General features: G+C 38.4%; 1 protein-coding gene across 1 annotated transcript in view; it reads left to right on the top strand.

The window, feature by feature from the left end:
• LOC139718029 (papilin-like) overlaps nt 1-23,123 on the top strand; it is a 151,538-nt gene that overhangs the window by 37,488 nt on the left and 90,927 nt on the right. The window contains exon 4 of the mRNA XM_071629519.1: nt 11,081-11,235. Within this exon, the coding sequence (XP_071485620.1) occupies nt 11,081-11,235 (155 nt within the window). The remainder of the gene's footprint in view (nt 1-11,080; nt 11,236-23,123) is intronic.

Raw genomic sequence — 23,123 nt, 5'->3', positions numbered from 1 at the left:
GAAGGCAATAACCAGTACAGGATAAACCAGGGTATGTTGAGGATTAAGGTGAGAAATCAAATCAGTACTTTTCTGAGGACTTTTTTTTTATGGCACAGATGTACAACATAAGTGATTAGTAGATTCAGATTTATTTTGCCTTAATACAGGTTAGATTGAATAAACTAAAGTTAAAGAAAAGAAAAGAAATAGTCTGGCATTCTTCCTTCTTCATGATTTATTGGAACTTTCTTTACCATGATGGTTGCTGAATGTATAATGTAGGCCTACCAATAGTGAGATGACGCAAGCCATTGTGACTGAGAACACTGAATAGGTTAAAGCAGGTTATTCATTTGACAAATAATCCAAACATAAAGAAAATATCATGTAGCTGCTTACTTGCCCACATAAAAGCCTTGTGCAATTAATATGCAAACATAATTAGAAAAAAAGCACCAGCTATCTTAACCATGCATTTGTTACCTGGTGTCATATATTTGTAGTTGTTTACATATTACCCTGCTTGGCTCTAGAGATAGTAAGCTGGTCTCTACCTAGACAGTGGATTAGTGGATTAAGGGTTAGATGCAGTGATAAATAGGGAAGTGTTCTGTGTGTCTAACCTCTTCAGTGGTGGAGAAATACCAATCTTGGCATTCCAGCAAGTAATTATTGGATTAAAATCCATCTAGGGTCATTTAACAGAAGGTTACTGGATGATCAGCCTTAATGCATTCATGCTTACAATGGCAATTGAGTCATTGAGCGTGTTTCTACTGAGAGCACCTCACATCCCTGGCATCGCCACGAATTTTGTCCAACGCAGCATGTCGTATTTTACGACCACTCGAGCTGTTTCTACTGAGCGATAGATACGAGGTAATGCAAAGGTGACGTGCAAATGCGGCGATTCCGGAAGTCAGGTATTTTTAAGTCACAGATTGGGTGGCGCGCGCACTGCCTGTTAATACGATCCGAACCCTGCCTGCTTTGCTACTGAGTCGGCTATTTTTTTATTTTTAAGCCATTTCTCCTCGTCTCCCCATCCAATATACCCCGAACTAACATACTGGTATCCTGCCACTGACTGATGAGAAATCTTTGGAGATCGAGGGTCCCAGTTGAGATTTTCTCAAGGCTGCGACATAGGCGTACTAATGTGGTACTCTCGTGATTCGAGACAATATAAAATGAAATAACGCGGTGTAAAATCAAAGTAAGTGATGAGGGCTTAGTAATGCAATAAGTTAGGCTGTTAATCACGCGAACAATAGACGATGAATGCCACAATTCACATGTAACGTAACGTATAGGGCCTATAACACGTACACAAGCGAGTTGGTACAAACGAAGCATGATGCGAACACGGTCGCTGTGTGTACACACGTATTTTGTACACATGTGTCGAAGGAGTGTGTGCGATGAACCGATTGAAAAGCGCGGGGAGAAATTCTAGACGTCCGATACACCACGAATTTCGCTACCCGGTGTGTTTCTACTGAGAATCGTCCTTCGCGTCACCACGCATCGACCATCTCAATAGGTGGACGACGGAGCACCTCGCATCACCCGGCATCGGCCACTACCCGATCTGTTTCTACTGAGGAAAAATTCGGGGTGTCACCACGCATCGGCCGGTATCACCACACATCGGCTGGCATCACCTCGAATTTTCGTCGCTCAGCAGAAACACGCTCAATGTAATCAGTTGTTATGCTCAGAAGGCAGCTCCCCAATGATATCTTCTGCATTGGAGAAGCAGCCTTGCAAACAATATTTGCATAGATGAATTCTGCTGCTGACATGTTGCATATTGAGGGAGAAAGGTTTGTTAACCTAGAATGCCAACCTTCAAACAACACATCTTGCATGTTACTGCTCTTTTCAATAGTAATTCAATTTTCATTCACACCAAAGTAACTCAAGCTTTTGTTCAGCATTTGGAACTAGGCTTTGCAATTTTTATTTATTTATTCTCATTCATTAAAAACCAATTTGGTCAAGCTGTGACAAATATTGCTAGGCATGTCTTCATCAGACTGAATTTCAAACTAGTGGGATATTTTGGAGCCTGGGAAAATAGCCTGATATTGCGAATGTGCGTCTTCATCAGCTCGAAACAGCCCGCTTGGGAAAATTAGCTCGAAATTTGACAAATGCGTACTTTGCATCACTCTTTAGTTGGAAAGTGGATTTCTTGTTTAAATCTCCCATATCACCATGTTTACGATACACAAAAGACTGGCATGGACATGTGTTCTTGTATACAATAGGTATCAGTGTAGTAACAAGCTTGATCGACTCACATTCGTCCCTTTGATCTCAATCATGTACACAATGCTCGTAATGAACTTTTAGGTCTATTTTCTACAATTCTGTTGGCACATTAGTGTGCAAATCATATCAACATTGACAGTTTACAGAACACCTTATCCGTCCGTGATAAGTAGACGGGCCTACACAGGGAAGTAGAATGAAGGGAACAGTTCGTAACATCTGTTGCTTATGTTCACCAGCCAGTGCTTGTGTGTATGGCGCATATGGTGGGACAAAGAAATTTTCGAGCTGATGGAGACGCAAACGAATTAGTGTACGTGCTAGTTCATGAACTAACTCAGTATTTTGGGGAAAATTTTCCCGATCAAAAAGCATGCTATTTCATCTTCACGACACAAATAGCGCGCTTTCTTGACATAGGGCTAGTTTGGTAACAGCAAAATAGGGTGCTGGTTTGAAACTTCAGGCTGATGAAGACATGCCTGCTGAGTCATGTGATCTAGTTTCATAATGGAAAATTGAGCAAAGAAAATGGGATTCCATCAGGATTGATTCTGGTCAGTTTTTCTGTTTGCGTTATTTTCATAATGTTTGTATCTAGGCAGTGGTTAGCTACACTGACAGAGTGATTGGAAAGATTTGAACAGATATGAGCTGTAGAGTTCAAATATTCATCCAACATGCATGTACATTGTAGGAGTACCCACCAAAACCACATCTAGAAATCTAGGTTATTTTGGAGGAAATTGTAATTGTGTTGTACATGACCTCTTTCCTGAAGCCATCTCTCCTTTCCTATGATGAAAGCAAATGACACAAACAGGTGTCTCACACACCAAGGACAACCATGACCTGAATAATGACAGATTTGACTTCAAATGTCTGCCCCAAGCAAAAATTAATCAATCTTTGTTGTAGCAAATTAGTTTAATGAGTATTTTCCAAATTCCCATTGGAGAATAGGATGTATAGAAGAGAAACCTTAGTGTGTGTTCTATGCTGACATTTCAATGTTCAAAGAGGAAGATGCTGTATCAGATCCTCACATCAACACTCATGACATCTGGTCTTATTCCTGAGTTAATTCCATTATTCTACCATTTTACAAATGATGAACTTTTTGATGACTTACCTCGGATGAGAAGTTTCCAAACACAACTGAAGTTTGCCAGAGCGAGTTATGAAAAACGCAGTGAATGACAACAAGTCTTTTTGTGTTGTAAAAGTGCAAGTTAACACAACATGATGAGATAAAATGTGAATTTCAGAAACAGATCTTGATGGTAACCCTGATTATTGTTTTGGGTCAACCAGTGAAACAAAATCTAATCTCTCTTATACTAAGCAGCTTGATCATTCTTAGTTTGTTGACAAGCTATTTTGTGCAGAATATCTGGGATTTGACATTCTTTTCAATCCTGTATCACCTATAGGATTAAGTTTGTTTGTCAACACCCTGTGGAGGATGAATGAATATCCTATCCCTCTGAGCAACCATCTAATAGTTTGGAATAATATTTGCTCTTAGAGATATGACACCTTGGCAAACATGACAAACTTGGAAAATGTTGAAGGAATGCAGAAGGTTTTGGCTGAGAGAGGAGTAAAAAGAGAGGATCTTGTTTAGGTGTATGTGAGGCACGATAGGCTGTTTGCCAGCCGTTGATGGCGTGGGGGTGAAAAATTTATGGCGGCAAATATTCAACAGAGGCAAAAACAAAGTCATCTCCATTGCCTGTAAGAAGAAAGAAAAAGTTTGATGTTTGTGACACATATGATGATTTAGGATGAGTTTATGGGTCAAGTTTTGGTGCTAAATCTACAGAAATTGAGATTGAAACTTGTGTGTTTATTGTCATCTTCATTTGATGGCATTGATTTAGTGATCTTAGGGTACCCCCTCCTCTTAAAACACTATATTGAGGAGAATCAGATTAAAGATGAAAAAAAAAAACTTTTGTCTGTCCATATCATAGATACAGTTTGGCAAACCTTGTGGTACATTCATCTTTAAGGAACCTAACATGTTACTCTTATCTCCTAATGGAGGAACTACAGCTCCCTAATCTCAGAAGATGATAAGGACCTGTGAATCAGTCAGATTTCTTGTCTTTCTGTCTATCTGGTTATATGTTGTTATTGAAATTGATACAAATATGTGATTTTCATCATATTATTGATGCTCCATGCAATTTGCACATAAGTCATTACTGCAGAATACTCCACATGCTTATCTCTGTAGGCGTGTCTTCATCAGCCCGAAGTTCAAACTAGCGGGACATTTTGCGGTCTTAGAAAATAGCCCGATACAGCGAATGTGCGTCTTCATCAGCTCGAACAGCCTGCTTCGGGAAATTAGTCCGAAAATTGACGCATGCGCACTTTGCAATATTACTCTGCCTGGCTCGCGGTTCGAAAGTGGATTTCCCCGCTCAAAATCTCCTATATCACCGTATGTACGATTCTACAACCAGGGAGGTGAGCAGTACAGCAAATTCTCTCCAAAGGGATATTAATAACGCTACTCTTTCTTCTGTCCAGTGAGGCATCTTATATGAAATTAACGAATTGCAATGTTTAAACAAATCCAAAATGCACACAATCTGCAAGAATCTTCAGCTAAGGTAGAGTGGACCAGAAGAAGAAGTTTACAAAAAAACAGCTAGCATGCACGGCACTGAGTTTTAATAGGGAGGTGAGAGAAATCACCTCCCTGGTTTTAAAGATGACAACAACAGTAGGCCTATAGTACACACATGTGATCCTTGAATACACCGTGCATGTAATGTACTACACACAATCACTAGCTGCTTGTACATGCGCTTTCCATTGCCAGCTGGCTAACCAGAAGCGTGGAGGGATCGAGAAAATTTCGGGCTGATGGAGATGCACCCAAGATAGCGCGCTATTTCACGAATGAGCGCTCTAGTTGACGAACTAGACCAAGATTTTTTGGGAAATTTTCGCGATCAAATACCGCGCTGTCTGCGTCTTCACTACACAGATAGCGCGCTATTTTGACATCGGACTAGTTTGGTAACCGCAAGATAGCGTGCTATTTTGAAACTCCGGGCTGATGAAGACACGCCTTATAGGGAGAAAGAAGATCATGAAATAAGCTGAGACTTGAACTGGGTCTCATATTACCTGACCTGTTTAGTATGGGCTGATTTTGCTAGAACACGCATTTCCCATAGACACCTGCCTGAGTATACTCGGGACTTGTCTTCAACAGGTTAATATTTCATGACTTGTCAGGGAAAGCTAGCCACAAGTAATGATTTGCGTCGAGATGAATTACGCATTTGTAACTAAAAAGTCAGGAAAAGCCAAAATGTTTTCTGTTAATATCATTCCAGTGCTCATTAAAGCAATATACATATTTGTGCATAGTTCAAACTGTGCTGTATATCCATGATGAGTTTATTTATTTCACCACTGGTCACTCACTTCAGCCAATGGCTGTTCTTCTGTGAGTCCGTGAAGTAAAAAATCATACAATTACAAAATACAACATTTTATACATAGTATAGGAAACTTTAAAAAAAAAAAAATGAACAGTACCATGACCTCCTCCATCTGTTGTATACTATGTACATACTTTATAAGGGTACAAAGTTTCATCAGTGAAATACAGTAAGGTGACAAAACGTGATGGATTGGTCTGATATGACACTCATTTATTCCTTGCATATTGCCATGTGAATTTTATGCTGGGATTTATGGTGTCTACATTTATTTTTCTACTGGGATGGAGCTAAACATGATACAAAGTATCAAAGCCTATACATGTAAAAAATCATGTTAATGCCATGATATGCCAAATAACCCATCCATTCAAGTCTTTGTTATTCTTTCTAAGTGACACACATAACTTGAGAAATGAATTCCAAACTTTGAAATGACTTCTTTGGGAAGTTGAGGGAAGGTTCAAAGTGAGACCTTTGGTTTCATTAAATCAATGAAACACATTCAACTATTTGATGTAGTGGCCTATTTTCACAATTCTGTTTAGTTTTCTGAATAAAAAGGGGGCATGCTTCTAAATATCCCGCAAGATTTGATTCTGAAATGTTGGATGCAGATATCTTGAGTATGAACTTGTGCCCCCCTTTTTTCAAAGGCAACTCAACTTCATATTACTATCTACAGAGCATGAAGAGTAAACTCACTGTATACAACAAAACACCAAATAGTGAAATATGATAGGAAAGTTTCAAGTATTTGATCAGAAAATGATATCTTTCACAATCACTTAAGCAGATTAAAAGAGGCAATGTTTCACTTTGCAAATGTTACATTGATGGTGAAGATTTGTGTATTAGAATGGACCAGCAATGGTATTAATCAAAATCACAAATTACTGTTTCTTTAAATTATTGACCACACTAAGTGCTTCTCCATGGCTGCTCTGAGCACAAACAATCACTTTGTATTAGTCATTATGAATATATTCTGACACTTGAGTTTAGCCATGACCAAAATTGTTTGCTCTGCTGTCTGTGTGTGTGCAGTAGAGACAAATAAAGAATGGATTATGTTGTTGACTTATGCACTTCAATATGTTGTTGACAATCACCTGTAGGCATGTAAGGAAGAGATGCATCCAAAGGTCACCTGTGTGCTCTGCCCCACAAAACTTCTCAACTTCTCTTGAATGTGTGATTATCTTTCAAATTAACTTCAAAATCTCAGCTATTCAAAAAATCTTAAAATCATAAAAAAGGGAGTGGAATTTACTGATTGCTTATAATGTGTCATTGGTAGCACCAGAGGGATTTTGAAGTTAGTAAGTATAAGCTTTGCATCATTACTGTGTAGCTGTGTGCAGAATTTACTTGTGAACTTCATTCCTTTGAGGACGGATTGATTTTGCTATTTCCCATAGACATCTGCGCGAGTATTATCGGGACTTGTCTTCAACAGGTTAAAAAGCTAGATAATATATTGCTAATTTATGGTTTTTCCAGTAGCAAAGTGACTGTTACTATACAAAAGTGGTAGTGTAGTAGTGCAACAAAGGGGGGGGGGGGGGTGATTATTTTTGCTCATTGCAGGTGGTGTTCTGGGTCTGACTACTTTCCGCTGCTCAAGGTACTGAGACTGACCCTTAGTTTAAGCCCAGTCACCTGGGGCTGTGAAGTCCAACTTTAGGGCAACTCTTGGTGAGGGGTGTGTCAGGTGGGTGTGCTAATAGTTTGACTGTGAACCTTGGGCTTGTTAGTTATTTCCGGCAAACAGCCAATTAGAGCATTTCTTCTCCCTGCATTTCTCTTTTCTTCATTTGTGTCTAATTATATGATCAGCTTAAAAAAATAAATAAGCTGGATGTGAATGCAACAAAGAGGCATATAAAGCCTGGTTCCTGTAGAGTTGTCCTTATGATACACAGTTCACTGTATTGCTTTTCTTTGCAAAAATAAGTTGATGAATTAATTTCTGAATTTTACAGCCACATTTTGTTTGGAGAAGTACTGGTAACATCAAAATGAGAAGTACTGGTAACATTGAAATGAGGAATTAATCTTGTCATTGATATGTTGTGCCAATGTTTAGCATCAGCAGTGATTTGGTTCAGCATACCATACACTGACTCAACGACAGAGAAATCTACTGTAAAACATGATATATTCGTGGCATGAAATGTTCGTGAATTGGAGCATAAGCCCGAATGAATAGTCATATTAATGGTTTCCGGTCGACCAATGGAATGGTGTGTTCTCACATCCTTCGTCTTGGCGCGTCTGGTGTGTTCGCATGCCACCTGTGGAGGTCTGTGGCATGCATTCGCCGTATGTAAATCGGGCTCGGGCAGACAGACACGCTGATTGGTCGACTTTTGCTCCCAAAATCATGGACCAAAAATCGGTTATTCAAAGGGCTAACAAAAGGATACGAAGCAGATCTCAAAAGGCCCTTGCGCAACCCCACTTGGCTGGACTCTCTTTACCATGCAGCAAGAGGGCCTTGACAAAAGGCTACAAATAGTGTAGACAGGAACTTTTGCATGCATTTCAATTTCGTGAATCTTTGCACTCGCAAAATTCGCGAAATTAAAATGCACGCAAACATTCCTCGTCTTACTGTATTCTTTCATATCAGTGATACCAGATGCTGTACAGAAAAATTTCATTTAGTAATCATACTTGCACATCCTTTTCTCAGCGATGCAAGGAATTTCTTACTGATTTTACTGGCAAGTTATGTAGTATTTTTGTAGGCTATTAGAGAAGTTGGTGATAAGTCTAGAATCTATAATGTTCTTATGGGCTCATTGTCAATGAAAGCTGTAATTAACTCCCTGTTCAGATGCAAGACAGTTTACACCAAAACTCGATAAAGAAAGGACGTACCGGTATAAAGAAACATTGTATAGCTGACAGACCGTTCAGACGCCAGTTTTGACCTATCTAGAAAACATTGTATGGATGTGCAGTTTCCCACTGTGGATGTTATGGTCATGATGTCACCACTAGTGAGAGGAATATGGTTGCTTTTTGCACGAGCTCACGTATAAGCCCTGCCTAGTTATACTATTCTATGGTTACCATATACATTCAGACGCATAATGGACATGATGGAATGCTGATTAGTTATCGAGTTCTAGTTCGAAATGATGCTCTGACCATCGTTTTGTTATACATCATTTCGTTAGTCAGTGTTTAGGTGTAGGCCCCTATAAATTCATCGTATAGCTACACCGTTTTGGTATGGCTATACTGTTATACTGTATTCTTTTGCATCTGAACACCGTGAGAGTGTCAGAGGTTTCTTTTTTTTGTGTGTAATGGTTTGTGGCTGTCCAGGGTTTTTTGAGGTTTTGGTTCCATCATTCTATCACTTGGTACACAGGGTGTTCAGACGCAAAAAGGTTATACTAGAATGGTATAGCTATACCAAAATGGTATAGCTATACCAAAATGGTATAGCTATATGATGAACTTACACATCTGAATGGTGACTAACAAAATGACTTATAACGAAACGTTGGTAAGAGCATTGTTTTGAAGTAGAACTCGATAATGAATTAGTATTCCATCTTGTCCATTGTGCGTCTGAAGGTATGGCGACCATAGAACGATATAACTGGGTGGGGCTTAATGGGAGCGTGCAAGAAAGGTGACCCCATAGCTGTCACTCATGACCATAACAACATGCACTGTGGGAAACTGCACATCTATACGACGTTTTCCAGAACGATCGAGATTAGAGTCTGAACGGTTTGTCAGCTATACGACGATTCTTTATATGTCATTTCTTTATTGAGTTTTGATATAAACTCGCTTGCACCTGAACAGAGGGTTAGAGTTTCTAGTTGAGTTTTTGTGAGTGTCTAAGCATTTATTTCATTTGCTGATTATATGGCATGGTAATTGTTTTTGACATTTAATTTTGATTTCAACTTCTATAATTCAAATCTCTAATTTGATACAGTAGATTTCAGAGTTTGGAATGAGAGTAGATTGCAGTCATGTCTTTTCCAGGCTCTGAGTATAGACTTTACTATCATGCTCCAAGTGCCCATATCTCAAAGAACTTATCCATCATTTCAAGCCATCATAACAACTGGTGAAATGCTGAAAGCAGATCGATTATCCAGCTGCTATGAGTATAGGTTGCAGTTGCTGAAAGATGTTTTTTGAAATGTGGCTCAGATACATAACTCCACAAAAACACTGGTGTAACTAGTGACAACAAAATGACAGGACATTGGTGATGAATGAAATAAGTAATTTCTTTCAACCAGCACTTGACACAATTGAACAAGACTTGTTTTCTTCGTTGACAGAGCCAGCTGCTGCTAGGTTGCCCATGGCATGTTAGGTAAAGAATGCCTACAATGTTGACTGGGATCCTTCATAGTCATGCACTGCTAGTGAGCGCTCCCTTGAAATACATGTTGGGAAATATCAACTAAACTGTGTAAATACAGTAACTGTCTCGGTCCCTAATCCTTGTGTTTACCTCCATCAACCTCCTAGTATGTGAGTGTTTATGACAGGGCAACGATTGATGTGTCAAAACCAGTGCATTCACAGCCCTTGTCTATCAGTAGCTTTTCACACACATTTACACCGTTTATTAGTGCCATGTGGGCCCATTATATCTTAACCTTATGTTCAAAAACATTTCATCTGAATGAGACTATTTTATGACAATAAATTATATTGGTGACATCAAATCACTTTTTTTGTTTTATTCACTGATGGATTAATGATAAAATCATACCATTCTGTGAGTTCCCTTTTTTATTCAGACAGCTAATAATCGTCTTAGAGAGGTAGGCCTACATGCTGGTATATTTGTGCAATTGATTTCAAAAGATCAATATATGTGATTACAACATGATTCCCTTTTCTGATGATTTGCCAGAATGAAAAATGTGGCAAATCCAAAGATCTCATTCTACTGACTTGTAAATGTAATGACATATGATTTCATACCACCACTGCTATCTGTGTTTGCAGATTATAATTGTAAATAGGTTCTAAATAAAGAAAGAAATAATATCATTTGATTTGATTTTGATTTGAAATGATAAATAAACCGAGCTGTAGTGCTCTGATTGTTGGACAGTATCTATCAGAAGATTTAAGCCTCAAATATAATTTTCATTAATAAGCCTCCTGAAAAGTCATTTATGGTGCATGAGCAGTCAAAAAGCTTTACATAGTTCTGAACTTATTTTATGATGTTCAGGTAGTCCACAAGTACATATATCTATGTGTGTTTATGTTTGATTATATAGAAATTATGCACATACATGTTTTTACTGCTTTTAGATGAATATGTCTGTGCTGTTGTGTGATTGATTTTACAGGGATGGAGTTTGTGTTGGTCCTCATCGTAACTACCGCTCCTGCCAGATCCAGGATTGTCCAGAAGGGGCTGTAGACTTCAGGCTGGAGCAGTGTGCTTCCTATAACAACGTTCCCTATGAGGGCAGACTTTACAACTGGGTCCCTTATGAAGGAGGTAAGACCATCATTTTAACTCACACTCCACCTAGCTTGGCTACTGATAGGATGAAAGCTAGCAAAATCTGGTGTTGAATCATAGTTTTCCCTTCTGGTAAATCTGCCAAAAGTCTTGTGCATCAGTTTGGTTGGTTTGATGATATTTCTGTTGACATCTTTTAAAGAAATTTGCATGATTGACATCATGTTGCTTATTTAAAAGTTTGACAATACTGTAAAACCAAACTCATTTGACATCTCTATGGATTGGAGATGATGGAGATCAGATTGAATATTTTTGCGTCTTTGTAAATTCATGTATAGAACCTGACTTGCGAAATTTGCAAAAATAAAAACGTTGCAAAATCATACTCTTGGCAGCCTAGCCACTCTCTCACCACGTGTACATTTGGTATTTACACATTCTCTTGACATGTCATGCACAGTTATGAAATGATATAGGATCACATGTTACCATGGAAACCTAATGAACACTGATTACAGCCACCTGTAGTCATGGCTTTACAAATATTGACACTAGATTGCACTACCCACAGATTGTTTGGGATCATAAAATAAGTCATGTGCCACTGCCTCCCACCCACTCCCAGTATTTTGTGACAATGATTTATTGTTTTAGCAGGCTTGCCTTGTCAACCACTACTGTCAGTCACACTAATATGATTTGTGGTGTAAAAATTCCTTTTTGGCACCTCATGGTATCACTAGGGTAACACTATGCTTGAGCTCATGTCTACCAGACGTGTGAATTGTTGGTTCCATTTGAGAGATTGGGATGGTGCTCACATTTCACATCATCCAAAGGTGAACACCTTTTGTTTGTCACAGAATTCTTTCCTGTCTGTCAGTGTACAAACTGAGTCTGGACAGAATAGCATTGAGTGAACTCTGTAAAGTTTTAGTAGAATGAGAATTGATAATGCTTTAAAAAGGTTAAAGCAAGGAGGTAATGCTGTTTGGTTTAAGATGTTGTTATTCCTCTTTCTACCAGTTGTTAAGATAGCACCCCAAAATCTGAACTCCTGAAAATTTTGTTTATGAGCAAAATGTAATGGAGTAATTCATCTCAATAAAAAATTCCACATAATGATACAGCCTGACATTATATAGATGTTGAATTCTTAATACAAGAGGTAGATCAATTTACATAGCCCAGGACAGTTGAAATATTGAGAAGGAAATTGAACTAAAATATTTTCATATATATATATTATATATATACATATATATATATATGTAATTTAAAATCCTTCAAAACTCCTACTTGTTTTTATTTTCTTCTTATTGGTTTGTATGTTTTTGTTTGTAGGAGGGGTCAAATCAGTATCTACTGACTTGAAGGTTTTGAATGTATCTGACATATTTGCAATGTTTTGTACATTTCAAACTCTATTCCTTTAATAGAGACATGTGGTGAATGTTTGTGCAACAGGCTATGCATTACAGCAGCTGTTATAACAATACCAGCCAATCAAATTTTGTTTGTAACCTCCTATGGGTGTCCCCACTATTTTCAAAAGGAAACCCTTAGCTTACATGTCAAATATAGATGAGTTGATTACCACTGTCACCTTCTTCACAATGTTTCCGTGCTAAACTGGACCTTCTCCAATGAAAGCAACTAAGATTCTTGCTCAGGCTGATGTCACAATCTCAGCATTGTGATGCACTTAGCTTGTATCTAGAAAAGGCTGCATCTTGTTATGAAATATGTTTACTGTCTTTTGAAATTATCTATTACTTTTATTTCAGTCTCTCATAATGGAGCAACTTGCAAAATATCAGTTTCTATTATCTTTTTCTTTAGCTCGAGAAACAGACCCAGGAAAGCAAGTATTCCATTGAGGAAACATGGTTATAATACCAGCCCATTGACTGTGTTAAACAAAAGTGTCTTTGACCCGGAGCTCCTCTCATATACAGTCAGATTACCTGTGTAAACATGATTTTATAGAATCCACTTTTAAAGATTTTCTATTTCATGTCATTATTAAGAATTGACGACAGGTATATTATTCACTTCACAAAATCAGAGTTCGCTTGAATAAATGCACGCTAACTGGAAATGATACAGCTGTAACAACATACTTGCTAGTCCTAGGGTAGGGCTATACCAGAACACTGATGACCCTGTCACATAGGACATTATGTTCTTGTGTTGTGAAGCTCATGACTATTCATTACCCCCAATGTATTCTGCTACAATCTTGCATGACAGTGATATTTACTATGTATAGGTGTGTATTCATTAGTAGATATTTCTTGTGATATGCATTGTACCAGCCAAAACGAGTTCCTGTGACATATCTTTTAGCCGTTTCCCACTAAACTTGCTTGTTTAAATCAAACTTTAGTATAGAAGCAACAGAAGAAGTAGGATCAATTGTTTTACTCTTTGGTTGTCATTAATTCACTGTCAAAATCTAAGGAACTAAAACAGCTACAATTTTTTGAGATGATGAATATCTAGTTATTCCCCCCACCAAGTGAAATCCTGGCTTATCTCAGATATCATACATGACATTGAATGATATAAACTTAAAATATATTTCCAGAATAAGAAGTATGCAGGAGATTTTCCTTTCTTTGTATCATGAAAGGTTAAAGGGTCAATCTCTGAGAGTATTTACATGTCAGTTTAATGGTCAACTATATCACTGCACACTTCCCATCAAAAACAATGAGAAAAGGGCTATAGGCTACTCTCAGACAACATTCAAATTAATACTTACAGTTATGAATCTTCGCTTCCTTTCCAAAGACCATAACCAGAAGTCTGGATATCCTGGAGCAGATATTTAGAGATATTTTGGAGATAGTGTAGAAATAAATTTAAAGTCTTGTCACTTTGAATCTGCTGTAACATAAATATTATTGGTGTCTTTAGATCATGTTATGGTTACAAATGTTGCTAGAATCTGTTTGTCTGTTTGGCTTTATCTTATGGCATTCTGCATGATCTTTCACACTAGAACAACAAAAGGAGAATCTCTCCACTTATAGGTTCTTTATCCGAGGAAGATAGCCCTAGTTGTGTAAACAGTGGTTAGTTGCAATGAGGAAAACAAAGTTTAAAGCGATGGTACAGCATTGGCGGAGATGAGAATTGGGCTTTTAACTTTTTGCGAGATACCAAGAAAACACTTATAAAATAGTACAGAACAAAGGAATTCAAGGTTTATTTGATGAAAATCGGGTTTGGAATGACTGAAACATCCAAAAAACAAAGTGATACAAAGCAATCATAATAAAGTACACATGCTGGGGTCCTACACTTTATTAGAATCACTCTGTTTTGGATACCTCAGCCATTTCAAAACCAATTTTCATCAACTAAATGTTGAATTCCTCATGGAATTACATGCTCTTTCATATTTCATTAGAGGTTTGTCATTATCTTACCAAATGATGTTAGACTCCTAAAATTAGGTGTTAACCAAAACTATTGCATCTACAAGAACACTGTGATATCTGGAAGGCAATCATTATAATTGACAAACTTTAGGCAGGCATATGTTCCACCTACTCCAGTCGTCATTGGTCATGTGATCATGCAGACCAGTGTCCAAATTTAGTGATGTTAGTGAAGACAAGGAGTTTCCTCTGGAATTGTATATCTATTCTATCTAGGCAAGGCATTTAACAAGCTCCTCTTAGCTATACGTTCATTCAAAACTGCAGAGGATTTGATCCCTTGTTAGCTCTTCTGTGATTACTGAGGTGTACAGGAAGGTGTATTATTTGAAATGTAAAACAAGGGAAAATGTTGGAATAATTCAACCCCCATAAAAAATATCTGTTTGTAAATTGATTTGAGTATTCACATTCATGAACCAGAATATATATCATATATGTATACACCATTCTAAAGTAATTTCCCCTGCCTGGAAAGATGTTTTATGTAAATGTGACATGCTACACTCTGTAGCAGAAAATTCTATATTTGGGCATATCATATCTTAACTCGTTGAGGATGAGTCCCGCATACACTCAGGCAGGAGTCTATGGGAAATGTGTGTTGTAGCAAAATCAAACCGTCCTCAACGGGTTAAAGACAGTTCCCCCAAGGTCGATATAATCATGTGATGATTGATCATTGAATTTACAGACCACAACATTTGTTAGAGAGATTAAATTACTGGATGATTGTGTTTGTTGATGACAGGAGACTGTAAATTGATATGGATTTATGGATCTAGCTCTTTTGGGCACTCTGAAGTAGGAAGGTTGTGTCTGCATTCCCACAATGCTCCTCCTCCAGGAAGTAAACCTTAAGTGACAGCAGATTCCCCCCAGTGGTAGATCTAACCACCTCCACAAAAGCAGAATAAACAATTTGCTGTTGTTATTGTACAAAATAACAGTAAATTGAGCTTGATGTAAGTAGTGTTGTACCTCACCCAGCTGCATGTTCCAAAAGAACACAAAAATAGTTACCCGTGAGATTATCAAACAATGCCTATTTATGGGACAAATAACAACAACTTTTTAGAAATGAATATTTCTTCAAAAAAACACTACCTTGCATGACTAACACAAATAGCTGTTGATCAGTCCTGCAGCACATACAAGGATCCATTTTCTTCAGTAATTTACTTTTGACAACAACAATAGCAGAAGCCTTATTGAAGGTTCTGTTCAATCAAAACACTGGCCAGAGCTTTTTGTCACACAGACATATACCTAGAGATCAAGGAAAGAGACATTAATTTCTGACCTTTCAAGATCCCTTTGCAGATATTAAATCTGCTAAAACTTTTGCCATGTTATTTGCCATAATCTTTCAAGAAATGATTTTCAGGGATATAACTGAGATAGAATAAAACTGATATGAAGCCTTATCTATGTAGAGTCTTGTCTATCATAAATTTTAGGTTTTGCCCTGCTTTTTGTTTTTTTGTTTTTGCGGAGAGCGGAGAAACCGAGAGCAGCCTTGATGATAGTATGGAGACAGGGCAGAGGGAGATTAGTACTCACATTAGCACACACATAGTTCATCTCGATCTGTACAAGTATTTAAATGGCATGCCATCCATGCACTCTTGATTCCCCTGGAAATTGTGACATTCTTATATAAAGCGTTGATGCCCCAGGTATCTGAATTGTCTGTCCAAATTACATGACTAGTTTGGATGTTTCTGTTACTGATTGATATTTCTTGGTGTGACAGAAGCTTGAGGAGTGTATGGATTTTTTGTTGGCACTTATTATAATGACAGTGTACATTCTTTCCTTTCTTGGCATCGCAAGTATAGATGACCTTGAAATAATCATGCCGTCATATATTTATGCTTTCATAGTCAAATTTGGTTACATATAATGAAGTGGAAAAGTCTGAAAATGGATCTGAACAAAACAAGGCATCAATTTACTAGTATTTAGCATCAATGGAATGCAAGGAATTTGCAACATATTTTTGTTTGGTCAGTGGCAGGATGTGACAATTCTGTCAAAAGTGGATGTCCAAAGTTCAAAAACTTGTTTGCCCCCCTAGGCTATGTTTTGTTGATCAGCTGCTTTTCAAGACTAATTCTTCTCTGAGTATATCAGGATAAAAATGGGAAAGAGTATGTTGATCCAAGGTGTCTGATCCCTGAATATCCTATCCATGTCTATCAGTGTTTTCAGCCAAGTTTATAGAAATACAGCACAAGCTTCATGGTTGCTGTTGTGACTCATATACAGCTCTTTGCAGCTATTAATGCTTGCCATCATAAGCTAACAGACTCAGACAGTAGATTTGGGTATACTAAAAAAAAAAAAAAAAGGTTTGAATATGGGAGTGCAAATTGCATTGTGCAACCAAGGAGATGGGAGAATGGAGCATTCTTGAGGTACCAGGGAGATGGGAGAGAGAAACATTCTGTTTGGTACTAGGGATGGGAGAGAGAAACATGCTATTTGGTACTAGGGAGATGCGGAAGAGAAACATTCTGTTTGGTACTTGGGAGATGGGAGAGACATTCTGTTTAATACCAGGGAGATGGGAGAGAGAAACATTCTGTTTAATACCAGGGAGATGGGAGAGAGAAACATTCTGTTTGGTATAAGGGAGATGGGATTTTTGATACTAAGGAGATGGGGGCACTGTGGCATAGTGGATAAGACCCCTGACTCCTGATCAGAGGACCCGAGTTCAAATCCCATCCAGTGCTTATGTCCTTGGACAAGATATTTTTGCCGCTATGTCCTTCTCGACCCAGGTGTATAAATGAGTACCTGGCAACTCTAGGGTAATGATAATGGGAGTGCCCTCTGGTAAACCAGTGGCAACACTGAAGAGGCTACCCTGGGTAAATAAGACCTTACTATTATTACTATAAAAATTATGTTTAGTACAATGGAGATGGGAGAGAGAAACATTCTGTTTGATACCAGAGAGATGTGAGAAAGAAACATTATGTTTGACACTTGAGATGGGAGAGAGATACATTATGGTTGGTACCAGAAGATTGGTGAGAAAAAATTGTTTGATACCAGGGAGATGGGAGAGAGAAACATTCTATTTGGTATAAGGTAGATGGGAGAGCGAAACATTCTGTTTGGTATAAGGGAGATGGGAGAGAGAAACATTCTATTTGATATAAGGGAGATGGGAGAGAGAAACATTCTATTTGGTACAAGGGAGATGGGAGAGAGAAACATTCTATTTGGTACAAGGGAGATGGGAGAGAGACACATTCTGTTTGGTATAAGGGAGATGGGAGAGAGAAACATTCTATTTGGTATAAGGGAGATGGGAGAGAGAAAGATTCTGTTTGTTATAGGGGAGATATGAGAGAGAAACATTCTATTTGATACTAAGGAGATGGGGGCACTGTGGCATAGTGGATAAGACTCGTGACATTCTATTTGGTATAAGGGAGATGGGAGAGCGAAACATTCTGTTTGGTATAAGGGAGATGGGAGAGAGAAACATTCTATTCGATATAAGGGAGATGGATGAGAGAAACATTCTGTTTGGTATAAGGGAGATGGGAGAAAGAAACATTCTGTTTGGTATAAGGGAGATGGATGAGAGAAACATTCTGTTTGGTATAAGGGAGATGGGAGAAAGAAACATTCTGTTTGGTATAAGGGAAATGGGAGAGAGAAACATTCTATTTGGTATAAGGGAGATGGGAGAGAGACACATTCTATTTGGTATAAGGGAGATGGGTGAGAGACACATTCTGTTTTGTATAAGGGAGATGGGTGAGAGAAACATTCTGTCTGGTATTAGGGAGATGGGAGAAAGAAACATTCTGTTTTGTATAAGGGAAATGGGAGAGAGAAACATTCTATTTGGTATAAGGGAGATGGGAGAGAGACACATTCTATTTGGTATAAGGGAGATGGGTGAGAGAAACATTCTGTTTTGTATAAGGGAGATGGGTGAGAGAAACATTCTGTCTGGTATTAGGGAGATGGGAGAAAGAAACATTCTGTTTTGTATAAGGGAAATGGGAGAGAGAAACATTCTATTTGGTATAAGGGAGATGGGAGAGAGACACATTCTATTTGATATAAGGGAGATGGGTGAGAGAAACATTCTGTTTTGTATAAGGGAGATGGGTGAGAGACACATTCTGTTTGGTATAAGGGAGATGGGAGAGAGAAACATTCTATTTGGTATAAGTTAGATGGGAGAGAGAAAGATTCTGTTTGTTATAGGGGAGATATGAGAGAGAAACATTCTATTTGATACTAAGGAGATGGGGGCACTGTGGCATAGTGGATAAGACTCGTGACATTCTATTTGGTATAAGGGAGATGGGAGAGCGAAACATTCTGTTTGGTATAAGGGAGATGGGAGAGAGAAACATTCTATTCGATATAAGGGAGATGGGAGAGAGACACATTCTATTTGGTATAAGGGAGATGGGAGAGAGAAACATTCTGTTTGGTATAAGGGAGATGGGTGAGAGAAACATTCTGTTTGGTATAAGGGAGATGGGAGAGAGAAACATTCTATTTGGTATAAGGGAGATGGGTGAGAGAAACATTCTGTTTGGTATAAGGGAGATGGGTGAGAGAAACATTCTATTTGGTATAATGGAGATGGGAGAGAGAAACATTCTATTTGGTATAAGGGAGATGGGTGAGAGAAACATTCTATTTGGTATAAGGGAGATGGGAGAGAGACACATTCTATTTGGTATAAGGGAGATGGGAGAGAGAAACATTCTGTTTGGTATAAGGGAGATGGGTGAGAGAAACATTCTGTCTGGTATTAGGGAGATGGGAGAAAGAAACATTCTGTTTTGTATAAGGGAAATGGGAGAGAGAAACATTCTATTTGGTATAAGGGAGATGGGAGAGAGACACATTCTATTTGGTATAAGGGAGATGGGTGAGAGAAACATTCTGTTCTGTATAAGGGAGATGGGTGAGAGAAACATTCTGTCTGGTATTAGGGAGATGGGAGAGAGAAACATTCTATTTGATATAAGGGAGATGGATGAGAGAAACATTCTGTTTGGTATAAGGGAGATGGGAGAAAGAAACATTCTATTTGATATAAGGGAAATGGGAGAGAGAAACATTCTATTTGGTATAAGGGAGATGGGAGAGAGAAACATTCTACTTGGTACAAGGGAGATGGGAGAGAGACACATTCTATTTGGTATAAGGGAGATGGGTGAGAGAAACATTCTGTTTTGTATAAGGGAGATGGGTGAGAGAAACATTCTATTTGATATAAGGGAGATGGGAGAGAGAAACATTCTGTTTGGTATAAGGGAGATGGGAGAGAGAAACATTCTGTTTGTTATAAGGGAGATGGGAGAGAGAAACATTCTGTTTGATATAAGGGAGATGGGAGAGAGAAACATTCTATTTGATATAAGGGAGATGGGAGAGAGAAACATTCTGTTTGGTATAAGGGAGATGGGAGAGAGAAACATTCTATTTGGTATAAGGGAGATGGGAGAAAGAAACATTCTATTTGGTATAAGGGAAATGGGAGAGAGAAACATTCTATTTGGTATAAGGGAGATGGGAGAGAGAAACATTCTATTTGGTACAAGGGAGATGGGAGAGAGACACTATGGTATAAGGGAGATGAGAGAGAGAAATATTCTGTTTGGTACTAGGGATGGGAGAGAGAAACATTCTATTTGATATAAGGGAGATGGGAGAAAGAAACATTCTGTTTTGTATAAGGGAGATGGGAGAGAGAAACATTCTATTTGGTATAAGGGAGATGGGAGAAAGAAACATTCTGTTTTGTATAAGGGAGATGGGTGAGAGAAACATTCTGTTTGGTATAAGGGAGATGGGAGAGAGAAACATTCTATTTGGTATAAGGGAGATGGGAGAGAGAAATATTCTGTTTGTTATAGGGGAGATATGAGAGAGAAACATTCTATTTGATACTAAGGAGATGGGGGCACTGTGGCATAGTGGATAAGACTCGTGACTCGTGATTGGAGAACCCGACTTTGAATCCTGTCCAGTGCTTACATCCTTGGACAAGATGTTTTTACCGCTATGTCCCTCTCGACCCAGGTGTATAAATGAGTACCTGGCAACGCTAAGGTAATGATAATGGCAGGGCCCTCTGGTAGAGCAGTGGTAACACTGAAGAGGCTACCCTGTGTAAAGAAGACCCTGCTATTATTACTATAAACATTATGTTTGGTCAGGGAGGTCCACCTACCTGGTTTGGTACAAGGGAGATGGGAAAGAGAAACATTCTGTTTGACACTTGAGATGGGAGAGAGAAACATTCTGTTTGATACCAGAGAGATGTGAGAGAGAAACATTCTGTTTGGGAGAGAGCAACATGGGATATTATTTCAGGACAGTGGTAGAAAATTAGGTGGTAGAGAGACATATCCTTTGTACAAGAGGGTAGGGGAAAGACACTCTCTTTTTGGTTTATCAACTGACAGTGGAATCAGCCAGCCTCTGTCCATGTAATCTGGGTAATACAGGCAGCACAGATATTATTTGTCTATAGGTTTAAATGCATCCCTTCATACAGTTGAACCTCTCTTATCCGGCCTCCCTTTATCCGGATCTCTCTATTATACGGACGCAATCTCGCCGTGATTTTTTAAAAATTTTTATATAATTACGGGAGGAAAGGGGGATTCCTAACTCCTTGAGAACTCCTACACAAACACACATGAATTACATATTACTTCCAACATGATTTAGGGTGGGATTTCACGGAGCACGCGAACGATTTGCGAAGGACGCGAATGACAAAATCCAACATTCGGAAAAGTTTTTCTCCGAATGTGTTCCGACAATGAAGCCGAAAACTATTCTTGCGCAATTTGCGCGAAGTTTCCACGACGTATGTGCGAATGTCGTGTGTATCATTGCTAAAGTACAGCATGTTACGTACACGAAGAACACGCGACGGAAATGCGAACAACGAAAAATGTTCAATAATCATGGGAGAAAATGTACCCAAGGAGTGGTGGAAGCTGTCTTAAGTTGATTTTTTTTTCGTTCCTCTATTCTCCTTTCTTTTTCTCTCATTTCTCTATCGTGTGCTTGCCTACATATTTTTTCCCTAGGACCTATCTCCACTAGTAAAGCATTTCATTTTTTTTTTTTTGCAGTTCCTCTAACACATAATCTCTATATACAGTTCAAATGAAATTTTGCATACTTTAGATTAATATAATTATTAAGTTTATTCTGCGATTTTTTTTTGTATATCAAACATGTCTTTTTCTTTGGTAGTCTTTAATTTCTTTTGTTACTGTAGTTGTTAATGATTGTTTGATGTTTAGATGTATGGTACGATTTTTATTTGTAGAAAACGTATAGGTCATACATCCCCAAACGTGCGCCAAACGTTCGCGAGAATGTCTCAAAAGGTACGCGAACAGTTTGCGATTACGTCGTAAAATGATCGGAAAAACTTCGCAGATTTCGCGTAACATACGCGAGACATTCTCCAAAGTTTCGGAGTCTGTTTGGGGTTTCACGAACATTTTGCGAACACCGCGCGTGTCTTGCGAAGGTCTTGCGCATATGACGAGGCTTTAAAGACACTTTCGAGAACAATTCACGAGCAAATCACGACCAAGTGTGCGGAAAAGGTTCGCAAAAAATTTCAAACTTTTTTAAAATCATCGCCGAAGTAAAAACGACATTCGCGAACAATTGACGACGCTTCCGAACCCTCACGTTCGTTTAGCGATCTTTTGCAGACTAAAATACGAATGCTGGATTTTGCCATTCGCGTCCTTCGCAAATCGTTCGCGTGCTCCGTGAAATCCCACCCTAACATACATTACATCAAATTTCCTTCCAAATTGCTTACCTTCAGACATTTTAACATCCCCAAACATCCCCAAATGTAACAATGAAAAGGTTGCAGTATACACATTACTACATGTGGTACTACAATGGGCTACATCAGTGCATGTGTATGTATCTGTACATGTATAAAGCATTGAGTCTCCCGTATCCGGCCAAATCCCTTATCCGGATGAGCCCCGGTCCCGACTTGTCCGGATACGAGAGGTTCAACTGTATATACAGATATGGGAGGATAAAGCAAGCTTGCTTTACCTATAACATGCAGACAAATACATTACTTTGCTAGGTTGTAACCTAGATCCTGGATCATAAGTCTTTCATTTCTGAGCAAAGTTTTACTACTTCCAGTTTTTTTTAAAATCACATATGACTCTTCTTACGTGTCATGTTTTAGCACAAGATCTTGTACCACAGTATTCTATTCACAGTAATTCATACAAGTTGATTATCAGGGAAACCATTTTTCATCTCAAGCTGGTTATGCACAATATTCGGTCTTTTCTGACGTCTTTTCCCTGTAGAAAAAAAGTACTTGATTCCAGAGCAAAAACCATAAAACACCTTGCACAGAGTCATGATAGTACTTGTGAACATTGAATGATGTTTAAAGGATTAAAGTTC

Source organism: Diadema antillarum, unplaced genomic scaffold, assembly GCF_040938485.1.
Source record: "Diadema antillarum isolate AM-2024a unplaced genomic scaffold, OU_Dant_1.0 scf00000087, whole genome shotgun sequence".
Taxonomy (NCBI): Eukaryota; Metazoa; Echinodermata; class Echinoidea; order Diadematoida; family Diadematidae; genus Diadema; species Diadema antillarum.
This window is presented reverse-complemented; position numbering and strand designations above follow the sequence as displayed.